This window comes from Microcebus murinus, chromosome 15 (genome assembly GCF_040939455.1).
Source record: "Microcebus murinus isolate Inina chromosome 15, M.murinus_Inina_mat1.0, whole genome shotgun sequence".
Taxonomy (NCBI): Eukaryota; Metazoa; Chordata; class Mammalia; order Primates; family Cheirogaleidae; genus Microcebus; species Microcebus murinus.
The window spans coordinates 25,794,224-25,812,589 of NC_134118.1; the positions used below are offsets into that span (position 1 = coordinate 25,794,224).

Consider the following 18,366-nt stretch of genomic DNA (forward strand, 5'->3'; position numbering starts at 1 on the left):
TCGCGGGAATAATCACCGGAAGTGGTTTTAATGACCCAGGACGGTGTTTGTGGGGAGGGGACGATAGAGGTTGGCTTCATGGTATTATAATTAATTTAGCAAGCTACAAATTTAATGGCCTTTACCAGGTATCAGTTAATATCAATCCAAATGTGAAACTATTATTTCACGTGCTTAAATTTAGCCAGGCATTCATGATAGGTTTAGAGAACAGTGCTCAGTTCTTCCGCAGAAATGGTGGGTGGCTTTGAAAAGAGCTTCTGGTTTTAGTGAGAAAATTTTTTTTTTTTTTGAGACAGAGTCTCACTTTGTTGCCCAGGCTAGAGTGAGTGCCGTGGCGTCAGCCTAGCTCACAGCAACCTCAATCTCCTGGGCTCGCGTGATCCTTCTGCCTCAGCCTCCCGGGTAGCTGGGACTACAGGCATGCGCCACCATGCCCGGCTAATTTTTTTTATATATATATCAGTTGGCCAATTAATTTCTTTCTATTTATAGTAGAGACGGGGTCTCGCTCTTGCTCAGGCTGGTTTTGAACTCCTGACCTTGAGCAATCCGCCCGCCTCGGCCTCCCAAGAGCTAGGATTACAGGCGTGAGCCACAGCGCCCGGCCTTAGTGAGAAATTTTAAGTTGTTGTGAATTCAGACCTCATTTGCCCTTAGCCTTCTGGTGACTCTCGGTCTTCTTGGGCAGCAGCACGGCCTGGATGTTGGGCAGGACGCCGCCCTGAGCGATGGTGACTTTGCCCAGCAGCTTGTTGAGCTCCTCGTCGTTGCGGATGGCCAGCTGCAGGTGGCGCGGGATGATGCGCGTCTTCTTGTTGTCGCGAGCCGCGTTGCCCGCCAGCTCCAGGATCTCGGCGGTCAGGTACTCCAGCACCGCCGCCAGGTACACCGGGGCGCCGGCTCCGACCCGCTCGGCATAGTTGCCCTTGCGGAGCAAGCGGTGCACCCGGCCCACGGGGAACTGGAGTCCGGCCCGGGAAGAGCGGGTCTTGGCTTTGGCGCGAGTCTTACCGCCCTGCTTGCCGCGTCCAGACATTATAGGAGTTCCTGTGACTTACACAAGAAATATCTCAAAGCACAAAAACGCACATTTTATAGCCGTTGCTGACCGCGAAAAATGAGTTGGGCCACCGGCTAAACTTGCAGTTCCGTTTTAAACGAGGCAAATAAGGTTTCTTAAAGTATGTGTTTTGATTGGACAATATTGATATTAACGTCATCACGAGTGATGTCCAATCAGACAGAGGACTTTACTCAACCTCATTTGCATGTGAGCTATATATAAAAGGGGCTCCTCCTGCCTAAATCTTGCGCTTTTCTCTGTCAAGTACTTTTTCTTAAGTGCTTTGGCTCCTCTGCACCATGCCTGAGCCGGCTAAATCTGCTCCGGCCTCAAAAAAGGGCTCTAAGAAAGCCGTGACCAAGGCTCAGAAAAAAGATGGCAAGAAGCGCAAGCGCAGCCGCAAGGAGAGCTATTCTATCTACGTGTATAAGGTGCTGAAGCAGGTCCACCCGGACACCGGCATCTCCTCGAAGGCCATGGGCATCATGAATTCCTTCGTCAACGACATCTTCGAGCGCATCGCGGGCGAGGCCTCTCGCCTGGCGCATTACAACAAGCGCTCGACCATCACCTCCAGGGAGATCCAGACGGCGGTGCGCCTGCTGCTGCCGGGAGAGCTGGCCAAGCACGCCGTGTCCGAGGGCACCAAGGCCGTCACCAAGTACACCAGCTCCAAGTGAGCTCGCTCACAGCCTCTCACACCCCAAAGGCTCTTTTCAGAGCCACCCACATTTTCAGACAAAAGAGCTAATGCATTTTGCCTGTAGTCTAGTTTCTTCGGGGAGGGCTTGGCGTTTGGGAGAGAAGGTAACCCGAAAGGGTAAAAGTAACAGAAATAAAAAGGCACGCATTCTTGGATATGTATTTAGACGCCCTATCAAATTTAGTTTGGGTTCTTTGATGCCCTTGGGGAAAAGAGGCATGTAATTTTGCTCTCAGCTACAATAGCCAAATTTCTCTTTGGGTTAGACTTTTGCCAGTGCATGCACCCCCTCCTTGTAACTGATTGGGCCGCAGATCTATTTGAAATTCCCGCCAGGGGCCGCCATTTGCCAGATAGTCTCACCCGGGTTGTGCTTTTGAAAGAGTTTCTGTGGAAAGTAAAATTGTGAATTTTCCGTTATATGCGGGAATGCCTCAGGCTCTGCAGCTAAGAGCCAGAGGCTATAAATTAACCGATTTTCTGCAGTCAGACCCTGGGCGAAATTAACTTCTCAGTGTCCCTTTCCCATAACCTCTAGAGAATAGGCACTGACTGTCAACCCTGCCAACTCCACAGAGATATTAGGGTGAGTTGAAATGATTGGTGTCAAAGCGCAAAGGGAACATTAAAGGTAAAAAAAAGCTACTGAAGGATAAAATGTTGAACAAGGAACCCAGCAATTTGGGAAAGCTGCCTTCTTGCAATGTAATCAGGCGGCCTTAAGGAGGAAGATATGGCAGGATTCATTGCGGCAGTGGGGGCAGCTTTCAGGCTGGGATTCCATGATTAGGAATCCTGCAACAGAAATCGGAGAATCCAGCATTTAAAAAGAAGCAGACCCCAGAAAAGGTTACAGAGGTAGGAGGTGTACCAAGAACAGGGGCTAGCTAGGAATACAAGGAAGTAGAAACTTTCAACACATGATCGAAAGTCCTTCAATTCCCCCTTCTCAATAGCTCTGTTGAAAACCAGCGGATCAAGGGGACTCAGACATCAGAATCCAATCAGCCAAATCAGTTTATTAATACCTGAGCAGGGGCTGTCACCACTCCATGCAAGGAGGGAGAAGCAGCCCAGAACAAAGATTTTGCTGTCCTTTTATACCTTAGTGGTGCAAGCAAGTGGTTACAGAAGTGGAGCTTAGCAGTTAGCTGTTGTTTGTTGCAAGCAAGCAACCATGGAGAAGTACACAAGCAACCATGGAGAAGTACACAAGAGCTTTTCGAGAACAGACCCTTCTTCCCCTCTACCCACCACCCTCCACTATACTTCCTCTAGGGACTTACCACTAGCAGTTATTCTTAGAGCAAGAGGGAAGCCATCTTAAGCCTGTCTGCGTAGGTCTGTCTGCGGGTCAGGCTCGTTTTAGTGGCCTGGCTATTGACTAATTCAGCTCCTTTCTTGCATTTTATAGCATTAACATCCTCTGCCACCACGTTATCCCCTCTCCAGTAAATTATTGCTATTGTAAATCTTTTTTTCTATTAACAACAAAATAACAAGCCCCTACACCAGAGGCCTACTCCAGGCCTAAAAATCACCCGTTAACTTTTTCCTTTTTCTTTCCTTGTCATCACTTCACTTACAGCTGTGATTTGGGGCTCTCTACCTCTGAGGAACAGTTTTGTCACAGGCAACAAACAGCCCTGAAATCATGCCAACAGGTCAGAGGATCATGCGAAAAATAACAGTACACGGGCTTGCCCTTTCCTTCCCTAAAATGGGATTCTCTTCCTCAGACCTTGTACCACTTGGTGAAGAGCATTCCCCTAATTTCATCGTGGTTTTGAACTTGTTGGCAACACATTTATCTCCTTTCATTCCTCTTTGCGAGATAGATTCCTCACCTCCTCCCCCAGTCCTTGAGAGATCTGAGGAATGATCATCCTCTGGAGTAGGTGGGATAAGAAGTGTTGCCCTCTTCCGCCATCTTGTGGCAAAAAAGCAGAAGCACTAATCCAAGGTGTATTTTCCAGCCTCAATTGAAATACTTCCTTCCCAACTTTCTACTGATAGATTAGGTAAAGTTATCATTTGTATCTCCTTTTAATTTCAAGATTTAAGTTAGTAATTACTCCAAGAGTCATTCGTGCATGCGTTAAAAGGGGTTACGGGTAGGTAGAAAGATGAGAGTTGTGAGAGAAAGTCCTGCTGAGTTTTGTGGTCTGGTCAGAGCTGTCCAAAACAAACAAAAAAAATGAAAAAACAAAATACCCTGTACTCTAAAATAAATAATAATAGGATCATGCTTCCTAGTTCTGGTCAACAAAATAATAAATACTTGAATGTTTCCTGTAAACTTGAATACCTGCCCAAAGCAATGATATCCCTGATTTTTGCTAGGCTGCTGTTTAAAGATATGTCATGACTTTTGAATATGAGTATCATGGGACTAAGTTGCAGTTTTTCCACCATGAACATAACAATGTACACGTAGTAACCTCGGTTATTTTGCAAGTTTTTTCTTTTTTTTTCCTTTAAATGCTTGGGTTTCTCCCTCCTCCAAAGTCTAACTCTGTTGCCCATTAAAATGCATGCATTAGCTTGATAGAGCTGACATAACAAAATACCGCAAACTGGGTAGTTTAAACAACAAAAATTTATTTTCTCACAGTTCTGAAGGCCCGAAGTCCAAGAGCAAGGTGTCAGTGGGTTTGGTTTCTCCTGAGGCCTCTCTCCTTGGCTTACAGATAACCATCTTCTTTCTGTGTCTTCATGTGGTCTTTTTTCTGTGCATGCTTGTCCCTGTGTCTCTTCCTCTTCTTTTAAGGACACCAGTCCTGTTGTTACATTAGGGTCCCACCCTTACAACCTCATTTAACTTTAATTACCTCTTTAAAGGGCCTGTCTTCAAATACAATCAAATTGGGGCTTAGGACTTCAACACAATTCAATCCATAACAACACTTAAAACCATTTTTCATACTTTGATCCCAACCTGCTGTTCCAAATTCTCTTTCATAAAATGTCTATATTTAGTTTAATCTGCAGCTAAAGCAACAGTTATGATACTCCCTAAACCAGACGTTAAATGTCAGTTGTTCACGAGGGCCCAGCACATTAGAGCAAAACCGGTTAAATATTAGGAACCATGCCTTATCTCTATAAAGAAAGGTGCATTTTGCTATTTTTTCTTTCTTTTCGGAGATGGGGGTCTCGTTCTGTTATCCAGCCAGGAATGCACTGGCTCGATCATAGCTCACTACAACCTACAACTCCTTTGCTCAAGCTGTCCTCCCGCCTCAGCCTCCCAAGTAGCTGAGACTACAGGTGTACACCATTTTGCCCGGCTTTGCTATTTTTCTCAAAGCACACAAACTTCTGATATTATATTTTCAGTTTTGATAGAGACATGAACCAAGGCGTATTGAGCCCCTTTAAAAATTCTGCTATAAGAACAACCATAGCACAAACACATTCATAAATGCCACCTAACATGGAAATTAATGGGACCAGTGGGACTTCAGAGAACTGAAGAACACAAACTTGTACAATGAAGTTTCACCAATTTCTTTCTTATAGTGATACAGGCACAGGGACAATGAATCTTCCAATTTTTCAAGTAGATATGCATTTTAAAATGAAATATTCTAAATTTTTTATATTGGCAACTAATAAAAAATTATAACATGGTGCAGATTCAACAAAAAAAGGATCTGCTGACTTCATCAATCCCTTCATTTCATAGCTGAAGATCTCTGGACATTATCAAAGATTCCTGGGCCCATGAAAAGCTGTTCACCAAGCTACTCTCTCTGCCACTAAAGCCCAGATCAAATGCCCAGGCCTTCCCAGCTTTCTAAGTCCTCAACTGAAAAGAATCCATTGCTTACTTAGTCCCTCTGGGCAGAGCACTAGGTCTTACACATACAGGAAGTATTCAGGAGATATTTTCTGGTAGTTAAGTAAATGGATAAAGAAATTAAAAGAAAAATTTTAAATTCTGAGCTCACCAACAGCAATGAGATTAAAGTAGTGAATGGTGTTTGGAGTTGTTTATTGTGGATAGAATAATTATCTGAATAAATAAACTCATTCTTTTCTATGTAAGTTATATTTATCTTATTTTTTATTAATATTATTTTTAATTGACAAATCATAATTATACACATTTATGGAGCACAATGTGATGTTTTGATATATGTTTTTGGGGCTCAGAAAATGATACCCCAAAAGGAAGGCCACAGAAGCAGCTTCAGAAGCACAAAGTTTTTCTCTGACCTTCTGCCCTCCTGTCTCTCAGTCCCATTCTCCCCCAAGGCTACCCATAAAACTTGGATCTTTCTTCCCCAAGATGGATCACAGAAACTAGAACCTCTTTTCCCTTAAGCCAGCCATAAAACCTAAAAATATTATTCTTAACTTCCTCCCCCACCACCTTTCTGTGTAAATACTGGGTGTAAAGAAATTATCTGACCTACCCTGTTTGACTGTAGGTTATAAGCCCCCCAGGGTCCTGCCCCATACAGAGAAGGAAGGAATGCATGCTCAGAGAGTCCAAGAAGAATCTAAACAGGCAGGCCTTGCTGAGTTTCCCCATTCAGTCTGTGAGCATTAGATCATACCCTTGTTGTCCAATCAAATTTCTATGTGGCTGTCCATACTTTGTTGAACCTAAGCATTAGGTATCTTTGGGTTTTCATTCTGAAGGCTCCCATGTTATGTAAAACTGATCAAATACATATGGGGAAATTTTCCCTTGCCCCCTGCAACGTATACTGGAGGAATCCAAGAAATAACCAGCCCAAAATATGTCACATTGCTATGCTGACTACTTCAAGCTAAAGGCATTAGGAAAATTGCAAATGCACAGAGGGGCTTTTCCTATATCTTCCTTATCTGACTAAATGCAGAATCTCCAGAAAGAAGTTAATTATCACAAAAACCGTTTGTTTATTTTTATCTATTAGGGAAGAGTTAACAGGCAACAGAAGTCAAACCTAGAAAAGACTAGAAATTGGCACCTTATCCAGATGGTATACTACCTATTATTTAGAAAACTCATTCTTTATTTTCATAATTCTTTACTCTTCCTAAGTCACCCTTAGTCCCCTCCTTCCCTACTCCTCTAGCTCTTATGGAGTAGAATCTAAGATGTAGAAAATTGATAAAATGCCAAATGATCCCAAGTGATGAGTATAGAAAGGAAAGTGGGACCATAGGTAAGCTGGCCTTAGTCCCCTTTTCCTCCTCCAAACCTCACCAGATAGACACACTCAGTTGCATGCCAGAGGAATAGTGCCCCGCATAAGGAGTTTCCAGGCCTCTCTAGGAAATTCTGAAATTTGAAAATTTCAATAGTTGTCCAAAGCTATAAAATAGACAACTGAAGACTAATAATTTGAGGAATAAGAAGGCTTGAGTTCTTTTTATCCATCATCTCCCCTGGCTGCCACTGCCAACATGTTATGTGTAATTTCCTGGGTTGTCTGGTCTTCCTTGTCTTTTCTTTAACTAAAAGGGATCTCCAAAGTTTCTTTCCAGCAGAAATAGTCTGTTTCTAAAAATAAGTCTCCACCACGTGGGTCACATGAAGCTGTCACTAACAAACATATGACAAGATGTGTTTCAATTTTGGAAAAAGCAGTACTATACTGTCAACTCAAAATACAAACAGAGGGAAGCTCTACCAGAAAGAATATTTATGTGAGAATAGAGCACTGTAATGGGATTACACATGCCATAGTAAACTACGTGTGTATTCTGGGAAGTAAAGGAAGACACAGGTTTTTAAAGACAAAAATTAGGAGGATTACATAATTGTTTTGAAATAATTGTCCTTGACTACAAAGATTAATAACCAAGATAACACCAGTTTGAAATTAGACAGTTCCTGGATAAATGTTCTTACAAAAGTATTTTTACATAAGCTTACAATAGCCTTTATATAAGGTTGTCGTTTTTATCGTCTTTTGTGATAGCTTCTGTTATCAGCATTACAAAAATAAAAATCCTCTCTTCATGGCCTTCCTTGGCCCTATTTGTCAGCATTTTCTTAACACTAGTGACTCCATTTTAATCCTGACAATTTCTCACAATACAAAGAGAATGTGCTTTGAGGTCCCATGGTCTCTTTCTTTTCAAACTATTTTTACATACTGTTTCCTTTTATGCTTGCTAATAGGAAACTTTCTATATAGAGAGAAGAATCAGTGCCTTATGGAAGATTAGAAGGTATATTGAACTCATCACTTTGAAAGGAGGTTCTATGGTCAAAATATCCAAGAACAAACTGAAAACTCTTTTCTTACATAGGACCCAAGAGAAAGAAAATAGACTGTGTCTTCTTTTTTGGCAAATGTTTTCTTTTAGATAAATTGCATGTGCCCATGGTGAGCCATGAGAGTAGAAAGCTTGTAACTGAGAATAGTATCTTAAAATTCATTTCAGATGGAAATTGTATTGAAATGGACCTATGTGTAGGCAAGAGTGAAAATAAAATGGGACAGATGATCATCAAGTTCATGGCAGAATTGACCTGAGAAAGTGGATAACAGGATTGGGGAGGAAGTTGGAAAGTACTTATATTTTATGAGTGTTTTTTTCTTTAAATATACAATATATAATAGTGATATGTCATGATGTTAAATAATAGATCAATTCTGTGTGGTCATTTTTGTACTCTTCTGGAATTTTTTAAAAGGTAAAAGAAGAAAGGTGAAAAATAATATGAAATACTGATGGCTTGGTGAATTAGAAATTGTGGCTTTTAACTAGTATTTTCCAAATCACCAGTACCTAGGATATACGAAGCTGTGCCAGGTTTTGGTCTAGGTACAGTGACGACCACAGTACCAAAACACAAAAATCCCTGTCCTCGTGAATTTACTTTCATGGGAGAGAAAATACTATATATGCTACATAGTAATAAGTGGTAAGAGGGAAAACAGAGCAGGAGGAAGAGATTGTTGGGAGTGGTTATTTATTAATAAAATCCCTTTAACTGAACTCTAAACTTAAGTTCTTGTTTACAAAATGGTAGTAAGCAAAGATGGACAAATTTTAGTTGATGGATTTATTATTATTTCTCTGATGAGATGGGGTACCTTATACTTCTTAGCTGGAAGCTACTTTTTTTTTTTTTTTTTTAATTTTAAAGAGATTTATTCTGAGCCAAATTTGAGGACCATGCCTCGGAGCCACTGCCAAGAGGCCTTGGGCAAGTGGATTCATTGTCGGTGGGTTACAGTTTGGTTTTTATACATTTCAGAGACAGGGATTACAGGTAAAGCCATCAATCAATATGTGGGAGGCATACATTGGTTTGGCCCAAAAAGGTGGGCCATCTCAAGGGGGGGCGGCTTGCAGGTTATAGGTGGGTTTAAAGATTCTTTGGATTGTAATTGGCTAAAGGCTTGGAATGTTTTAACATAAACTGTTTCCCAGAGATAAGCCACCATTTGTGGCATAAATTGTGGACCTGCAGGTTTGTCTTGCATACCCTTAGGCCTGTTAATGGGTTACAAAGGAAGTCTCCAAAAGGGAAGGCGGGGCATGATAAGGCATGTCTGACCTCTCTCCTCCTGGCAGGCAATTTTGCTTGAGGATACTCCTTTGGCCACCAGAGGGTCCATTCAGTCAGCCAGTGGGAGGGTGAGCATTTTAGTTCACATTCCCCCCTTTTGGCCAAGATCTGTCATAGGCAGCATCTATGGCCAAACTTTCATTTTGTCCCATCTGTTGCCAGGGTGGTGTGGCTACCTGCCCTGGGTCCATCTAGTCCTTCGATGGGACCCTTGAGGGCAAGGGGACTGAAGAGCCAAACTGGGGTTTACAGCCAATGAAATAAACCAAACATGAGCGGAGGTAGACAGGCACTCATTAATACTCTAAAAACCTTTAGATGACATAAGAGTAAAATGCAAAATATCAAAGGCAAAGCTATAAAACTAATTTACCTACAAGTATTGAGATACTATATTCTTGGGTTTAGTGGTAGACTTGTATGTAGCAAATACAAGCATCATTAACATTTAAGCTAAGGGAATTTAGTAATTTATACTAAAGTGGCTGATAAATTACTCATTATATTTTCTTTTGTATAATCTATAACTGATAAAACTTACACTCAGTAAGTTCTAAGTCTATAAGAAGCACGAAAAAAACCTTTTATGATTGGGATGGATATCTGCAGCATGTGGCCTGAAAAGACAAAGTATTTCATTGAGTTTTCCTTTAGGCTTTTGTGTGTCCCTCCTTCATATGGAGGGTCTAAACTAATTCCATCCCTCAGAATTGGCCCTTACAATCTGACACGCCCCCTCATCCGTGATATTCCCTGGGTTTAGAGGGAGGATATTTGAACAGGGCTTTGGCAGATTCCATGGTTTTAAGGTCCCAGAGATCAGGTAAACTTGCTAATCACCTAAAATTTGTCAGGACTCTGGAAAACAAAACAAAAGAATTAGTTAATGTTTTAAATAAAGAGTCTTTATATGAAAATTTAGTTCTGTCTCATGAGGTTTGAGTTAGCTATACTCATGGTCATATCAGATTTTTAATTGAAGTTAAAGTCTTGGAACTTCATTTTGTTTTAGTCCAGTGGTATATATAATCTCCAAAGTTATCAGAAACCAGTATTCAAGTGGATTTGTCAGTCTTTTCCATGGCCTTTACTTGAAGAAGCCAATTTTAGACTCAGCCAGAAAGAACCACTTTCTGAGATGAATCAAAGTAAAATAATAACTTAAATGATGATAAAAGTTGACCAGCCATGGTTAGAGACAGTTGACAAACCAAATTGGTTATTTTGTGACAGATAGCAATTTACATAATAATCATAATTATTACCGATAACACATACCAAAACATGTCAATATTTTACAATACTAGAATATATATTAATAACATACAAGTATAGCCCAAAGAAAATTGAACACCATTTTATATTTGACAATGTTCCCTGGATGGTTTTGACACATCAAATAAATCTAATGTCTGTCTTAGACTTTTAAGTAATCCTAATGTATAAAAAGCTTGTTTAAGGTCAAAAGGCTGGATTTAGAATTTAAGTTTTGGAAAGATTGTTAAATATCAAAGGCTCAAAGCATTTGTTCATATACAATCACAAACCAGTATAAAATAATTTAACCGAGAGAGATAGCCATCAAAAGATTTTAAAGGTGATAAAGTTATATGGGTATAAATCTGAATCCTTTTATTTATTTTTTTTTTTTTTTGAGACAGAGTCTCACTCTGTTGCCCAGGCTAGAGTGAGTGCCGTGGCGTCAGCCTCGCTCACAGCAACCTCAAACTCCTGGTCTCAAGCAATCCTCCTGCCTCAGCCTCCCGAGTAGCTGGGACTACAGGCACGAGCCACCATGCCCGGCTGATTTTTATATTATATATATTAGTTGGCCAATTAATTTCTTTCTATTTTTATGGTAGAGACGAGGTCTCGCTCAGGCTGGTTTTGAACTCCTGACCTTGAGCAATCCACCCGCCTCGGCCTCCCAGAGTGCTAGGATTACAGGCGTGAGCCACCACGCCCGGCAAATCTGAATCCTTTTAAACTTTCGTTTTTTTAGTTAGTCAAAACCTAATAAGGAGAGCACGGGGATTATCTGACAAAGCATAAAATCTTTGTTTCTTTTAGGCCAATTGCCAAAATTAAACAAAAACCTTTTGTACTACATTACTTTTTATATTAAAAGGGAAAAAAAACATGTTATAGAATCAAAATTAGTATATCATGTCATTTCATTAAGAGTAAATTAATATTGACAGAAATCTTTGTTTTAGCCAAAATTCTTTAATAAATTTCCTTTTATAAACTTTATCCCAACCTGCACGTACCACACACCATCTATAAAACATACCTTAAAACTTTCGGTTTTGTCCTAACATTCCCTTTTCCTAAATAACAAGTCATTTAAGGACAAAAATTTCATGCAAGATCCTTTCTTTACATTATTCTTTCTGTTTAACCTTTCTTACCAAAAATATATTTCTATATTCATTGCCCCTTTACATCTTTTTCTTACACAAGTGAAATTTTGTTTTTACTTTCTTTCTAAAATTTTGATTCAACCTTTAAATAACCTCTGAATTAGACAAAGTTACACATATTTTAATAAGAACATTCTGTTTTATAATTTTTCTTATTAAAAAATCTTATTCTTTGGTGCACCTTATTTATAGAATTACACGCATTGACTAGAATTCTTATTTTTAGTAACTTTAAATTTTAGTGAAAGCTTAAAAAGTAGGAAGTCATGAATTGTTTATCATAAGGCACTTGTCATGAAACAAGATTGTAGGTTACTATAAAATTATAGCCAAATTAATAATTCAAATATATATTTTTTTTAAATGCCAAAATCCTATTTTTTTTTGAGAAAGGAGAGACTCAGTGTCTCAAACAAGTATAAGACCATTAATAGAGTGTAGTATAAGTTAATAAGGAAGCTGAATCTGTGTCTTTTTTTCCTTCCCTTCCTTTTCGCAGTTTATTAAAAGGTGAATAAAAAATCTTATGTTATTCCTATTAATATCACAAATATGACAATCTAGTTTAAAAGAGAAAACCAAATTTCATTGCATTTGTGTATTAATGATCAAAGTTAATTTTAATAAAATCTTATAAACAAATCCATCTAATTTTAAACAATTTGACTATAAGTTAAGACTTTTATAAACCTTTTATAACCTTTTATAACCTTTATATCCACTTAATTTTTAATGATCATTTACATATTGAATAAGTAGTTTCAAAAACCAATAAATTAAACAATAATGAACTTAAGCAGAACTCTAGAACAAATGGGCGTTGACTGACATTTACAGGACATTCTACCTCAAAACTACTGAATATACATTCTTCTCATCAGCTCATGGGTCATTCTCTGAGATTAAACATATCCTAGGACACAAAGCATGTCTGTCTCAAACAATTTAAAAAATAGAAATTATACCATGTATCTTTTCAGACCACAATGGAATAAATGTAGAAATCAACCCTAACAGGAACTCTCATTTCTACACAAAGTCTTGGAAACTAAACAAACTTCTGCCAAATGATCACTTCATAAACGAGTAAATCAAGATTCTTTGAACTAAATGACAAAGGAGACACAAGTTATCAAAACCTGTGGGACACAACTAAAGCAGTCCTGAGAGGAAAGTTCACCTCCATATGAACTATATGTTTATAGGCACCTCCAATGCCTATAAACAAAATTATCTTTTAACAAAACTAATACTTAGGTTGTATAACATTTTTATTAAAAGAAGCTGCTTTCTGACTTGCGCATTATTCCCTCTCAGAGGAATGTTAATTATTCCACTTGATGTCACTTTTCTTTGGTACCAGCCAATACGAGAAGGTTGGTGAGACTACGTTCCAAATATCTGGCATTTTTATATTTTGCCCTCTTGGAAAAAGGATGCTAGCAGAGGATGGTTTCGATCCATCGACCTCTGGGTTATGGGCCCAGCACGCTTCCGCTGCGCCACTCTGCTAGATATGAAAAGTCCTTCTCGGGGCAACTCCTTTCTTCTAGTGAATTCTAGCGTCTGCTTTTTGTATATTTAGATAAATTTAATTTTTTCAAGAGTCATTGGTTCCTGGATAGGGCTGGAACCCATTCTTCTAAGTAAAATATCTCAAGAATGGAAAAACAAGCACCACGTGTACTCACCAGCAAATTGGTATTAATGGATCAACACCTAAGTGGACATATAGGAAAAACATTATCGAGTGTCGGGAGGCTGGGAAGGGGGATGGGTATATACAAACATAAGTGAGATGTGCAACGTTTGGGGGATGGTCACGCTTGAAGCACTGACTCGAGGGGGGAGGAGGGGATGGGCAATATACGTAACCTTAACATTTGTACCCTCATAATATGCTGAAATAAAATAAAAAATTAAAAAAAAGATGTTACATACATTATCTCATGTAGAGCCTCATAATTCTATAAAGTATTAATACAAAAAAAAAGAGTCATTGGTTCTACTCATGCCTAAACCAAGAGAATTAATTCAGAATGCATTGATTTCAAATATTTTGAAAGCAAATAAAATCGGTGGTTCCGTAACAGGAAAACAACCCGTCGCTTGTCTGCCTGCCCCTTTTATCTATGATGCAGTCAGAACACATAACGTTTAAATAATCCAAAAATCGAGTAGGAAAAATATCCGACTTCTGAAATGGAGTAGGTATTTTCAAGATGTTTGAAGGATTAAAAGGAATCCTAAAGCAGCATTTGCATTGGCCGGGAATCGAACCCGGGCCTCCCGCGTGGCAGGCGAGAATTCTACCACTGAACCACCAATGCTATATGCGGGAAATACATTGCTATGTTAAAGAATGCTTTCCTTTTGGCTATTATTTTTAATCAAAACATTAGTGTATGTTTTCTTTTCAAAAAGATATTTGGGTACCTTTCGTTCTTGTTGAATAGAGTCTCATAATGTTCCTGCTTCCCTTCAAGAAAAAAAAAACCCTTTCACTGCAACTTGAGAGCGTCCGGTGCGACCCTAGAGGCCCGGTGTGGGCGGCCCAGTTCCAAGCGGGTCTCTGGGGCGTAGCTGGGCCGCGCTGGCGGTGCCGGCTCCTCCGCCCCGCGGGTCGCGGAAGCCTTCGCCGGTTTATCCGCCGCTGCTGAGGGGGCTGAAGTCTGACTGTGGAGTGCGCCGAGGCTTCGAACTTTCTAGAGTCTCAGGAAGTACTACAGAGGAGGCCTACTTCCCTAGTGTGTTTGGGAGGCGGAGGACGTTTTGCGACCATGGGAAGGCTCAGGGTCCGGGTGGGTTCTGGAGGGAAAGGGAGAAGAAAAGGGGTCCCGGGCAGAAAGAAAGAAGAAAAGGGAGAGGAAGATCCAGGAGGAAGAGAACCCCAGGAGAGGAAGGAGGCAGGGGAACAAAAGGAAAAAGGGGAAGGGCAGGAGCCAGAGATGAGGGGAAGACAGAGACGCAGCGTTGCTCTCAACTGGGCTCCGCACAGAGAAGCGAGGCAGTTGGGGAAATGTGTAGGTTTGCCTTAAACGTTGGTTGCCATGGTTATGGAGGTGGAGCTAGCATCTCCTTCCAGGCAAATTGAGCGCAAAGGTCTCATTGATAAATAATTTTCCAAAAAAGATGCATTACAACTCTCATGCAAATATAAAAATTAACCCGTGTTAAAGACTTTGTATAACTCATTAATGAGGTCATTGGTGAGGTGTTAATGCCTTTTCAAAAAAGAATCCAGAAAATAGACGTTATTCATACATCGGGAATATTGAAACGAACGTGTAAATGTGTCCAAAACTGGGAGAGATGTTCCCCAAATATGTTTACAAAAGATGTCCATTCATTCTGTCCTTACCGTGGGACAGAATAAATTCGCATGTCTACAGACAGGAATTATGTTGCATGGCCATCATTACTACTTTTCTGATCCCTTCCCTCCTAGGGTTGGCCATTGTTTTCCTTTGTCTCTCTTTTGTGTGCTGTACCATAAAGAGGAGATCATAGCGCAAGAACACAGGCATAGTCCCACTAGCCTGTTGTTCGAGCCAGCGTCACAGACTGGTGAGTTCATGTTTCTCGCTGAATCAGTGTCTATTTAGACAAATTTTGCTGTGGGTCCTCAAAAGAAAAACCAAACGAGGTTCTCCTTTCATCTTTTTTTCTGTCCTGAGAGGTTGGCTTTTCAACCAATGAGAACACTCTTTCTGGTCTCTGTCAGCTGGTTGGCCTGCAACAGGCACCCAGTTAAATAGACTGGGAGCCCAAAACATGAGGTGACAAGCGCATTTCCTTTGTCCAACCATGCCAGCTCTCAGGGGAATTTGTCTTAATAAGAGGTCCCAGTCCACAACAGTCTTTTGTTTCCTCAATTTTTAGTTGCTTGGATCAGTGCTAGGAAACTCACACCCAATATGGTCTGTCTGGTGTCACAAATTAGTGGGTTTATAACTGGAGTCATTTCATGTTCCATGGGAGACCAGAGGCATCATTTGCCAAACACTATCCTGAATTGCCTGTGGAACAAAGGACTTTGTCCATCTCTGGAAGTGGACTTTTGGTTATGGGGGCTGCATCTTCTTTGTCCACACTGGGAACAACATTTGTGTCCATAGCATTCTAAACCTGCAAAGTTACCTGTGGGTTTTTCTATCAAAAGGCTTATTGGTTGAGTCATTTGGGGTATAAATAAATTTGCTATATTTTTTTAAATATTCTTTTTAGAAAGGTCTCCTTCAAAACAACTGTCTTATTGGCACATGTGGGGTGATCAAATTAAAAAGAGGATACAGAGAAATATAATGGTTAGCCTTAGGGACCTTATTAGCAAGATTAAAAAGGAGAAATCAGATTTAAAACAAGTTAAAATCCTTTAAATCCACCATAAATTCCTCTTCTCCACCTTCTTTTGACTCCCGTTTACTTTTAACTCCCTGTCCTCAACCCTCTAGAAGATCTTTTGGAACTCTGGGCCCTGATTTAAACTCCCCTCTCAAAACCTGGACACATTTTCTTAGCAAATTCCTTTAGCTCAGAAGAGAAACATTTATAAGAATAGTTTGAATTATGGTGCTTGGTCTTTGGATGCCCATTTGTTATTAATGCTTTCCCTCTCACAGACAGCTATTGCTTTCCTGTCTGTCTCATTTTTTGTCCTGAGATCTTGGCTTGTCTTTCTTCCTGTTGGGGGCACATAGGTTACCAGGCCTGCATATGTATGCAGCCAACTGAAAGGCTGGGAGCTCCCAAGATTATGGCTGGACAGAAATGTGGTTTGGACCCCATTCACAGCTAGCATACTGACTGTTGCCAGCTCTTGGAACTTGTCTAAGTCGTTCTCTTGTCTGTCTTTGTAAATGGCTCTGGAACTTGCATCTTCTTGTTCCCTTTTTGGAAATGTAGTATGAGTCCATGGTTAGGCCATAAAAGAGTTATTGGTTTTGGTATTGAGTATAACAATCCAATTTAAAAAAAGTGGGCAAAACATCTGAAACAGATACTTCCCCCAATATATACAGATGGCAAATAGCAAATGAAGAGATGCTCAGAATCATTTGCCATTAGCATCAAAAGACAAAATTATAAGAAATATAGTGTAAAGTTCTTAATTGGCTTTTCTTTGGGATTCTGGAATCAGACAACACTTTGCTCTATAAAATAGAATGCATGTTACAAAAAACAGAGCAAAGGAGTTTGGCTATATAGATAGAAGAGAGCTGTAGAAAGCAGAAAAGAGAACAAAAAGTGGATTTGGTTGTTTAGAAGTTATTTTTCTTGTAGATATTAAAGCAGGGAGACTTCCTTAAAATGTCAGAAAAACTTGCCTGTTTGGGGATTTGGCTATTCTCTCTCTCTCTCTCTCCTGATTTCTCAGAAGATCAGATAAATAACTTAGTTTCAGCTTGGAAACATGGAGCTTTAGCATGAGTGACTCCATTTTGGTTTGGTCTGTTGGACCTAGTGCAGGAGCTCAGTCTAAACCAATGGTCTCCTATAAAGTTTATTCAACATTATGTAAACTCAAATTAAATAGCATAGGCTACCACTACAAACTTATTATAGTGGCTATAGTCCAAAACACTGACAATACCAATGCTGATTCAGAGCTATAAGAACTCTCTTATCCCTTACTAGTGGGAATGCACAATAGTTCAGCCATTTGGAAGATAGCTTGGCAGTTTTTTATAAAATGAAATGTAAATATGAATCCAAACAATATGATCCAACAATCATATTTTTGGATTTAGTTATTCACTCAAGTGGATTGAAAACAGGGTCATACAAAAAAAAAGTATGACAACTTTTACAGCAAATTTATTCATAATCACCCAAAACTGGAGAAAACAAAGATGTTCTTCAATAGAATAATGTATAAACAAACTATTATATATAAATACAATGGAATACTGTTCAGTGATAAGATGGAGGATGCTATAGATTTACAGTATGGATGAATTTTAAATGCATTTTGCTAGATGAAAGAAGGCAGACCTAAAAGGCTACTGTATGCTTTCATTCACATGATAGTCAAAAAAGACAGAATAATAAGCATAGATTTGTTAGGTTTGTTCCAGGTGGGAACCAGAAAAATGTGTATAGGACAGAATGTGGTTAATGCAAAATTTAGGCTTGTAAAACAATAGCCGCAGGAGTCTAGAGTTCCTGGACTTTGTAAATCTAACAAATAGCTACAGACAGCATTCCTTCCTCGTCCCTCCCTGGTAGAGATGAAGTTTATCCTTCCCTAGCTCTCATGGTAAGAACAACACCACAGCTGAAGGATGAATGTGACTGGGGCAAAGGGGTCTCAGGATTTGGTTGGGTTTTTTTTGTTTTTTTTTTTTGAGACAGAGTCTCGCTTTGTTGCACAGGCTAGAGTGAGTGCCATGGCATCAGCCTAGCTCACAGCAACCTCAAACTCCCTGGGCTCAAGCAATCCTGCTGCCTCAGCCTCCCGAGTAGCTGGGACTACAGGCATGTGCCACCATGCCCAGATAATTTTTTTTTTTCCTAGTTGGCCAATTAATTTCTTTCTATTTATAGTAGAGATGGGGGGGGGGTCTCGCTCTTGCTGAGGCTGGTTTCGAACCCCTTTCGAACCCCTGACCTTGAGCAATCCGCCAGCTTCAGCCTCCCAGAGTGCTAG

At 40.0% G+C, this 18,366-nt stretch overlaps 2 protein-coding genes and 2 non-coding genes across 4 annotated transcripts; 1 reads left to right on the forward strand and 3 right to left on the reverse strand.

The window, feature by feature from the left end:
- Nucleotides 1–356: 356 nt before the first annotated feature.
- LOC105858728 (histone H2A type 1-like) lies at nucleotides 357–1,070 on the reverse strand. Its single transcript, XM_012742060.2, has one exon. It carries the CDS (start codon nucleotides 1,037–1,039, stop codon nucleotides 647–649), a length of 393 nt encoding a protein of 130 aa, XP_012597514.1. The 5' UTR covers nucleotides 1,040–1,070; the 3' UTR covers nucleotides 357–646.
- Nucleotides 1,071–1,319: 249 nt separating this feature from the next.
- On the forward strand, nucleotides 1,320–1,766 carry LOC105858731 (histone H2B type 2-E-like). The gene has a single exon (XM_012742063.3). The coding sequence runs from the start codon at nucleotides 1,366–1,368 to the stop codon at nucleotides 1,744–1,746; it is 381 nt and encodes a 126-aa protein (XP_012597517.1). The 5' UTR covers nucleotides 1,320–1,365; the 3' UTR covers nucleotides 1,747–1,766.
- An 11,391-nt stretch (nucleotides 1,767–13,157) lies between these two features.
- Nucleotides 13,158–13,229, reverse strand: TRNAM-CAU (transfer RNA methionine (anticodon CAU)). The gene has a single exon. It is a non-coding gene; the product is annotated as a tRNA-Met (tRNA).
- Nucleotides 13,230–13,976: 747 nt separating this feature from the next.
- On the reverse strand, nucleotides 13,977–14,047 carry TRNAG-GCC (transfer RNA glycine (anticodon GCC)). Its single transcript has one exon. It is a non-coding gene; the product is annotated as a tRNA-Gly (tRNA).
- Nucleotides 14,048–18,366: the final 4,319 nt, after the last annotated feature.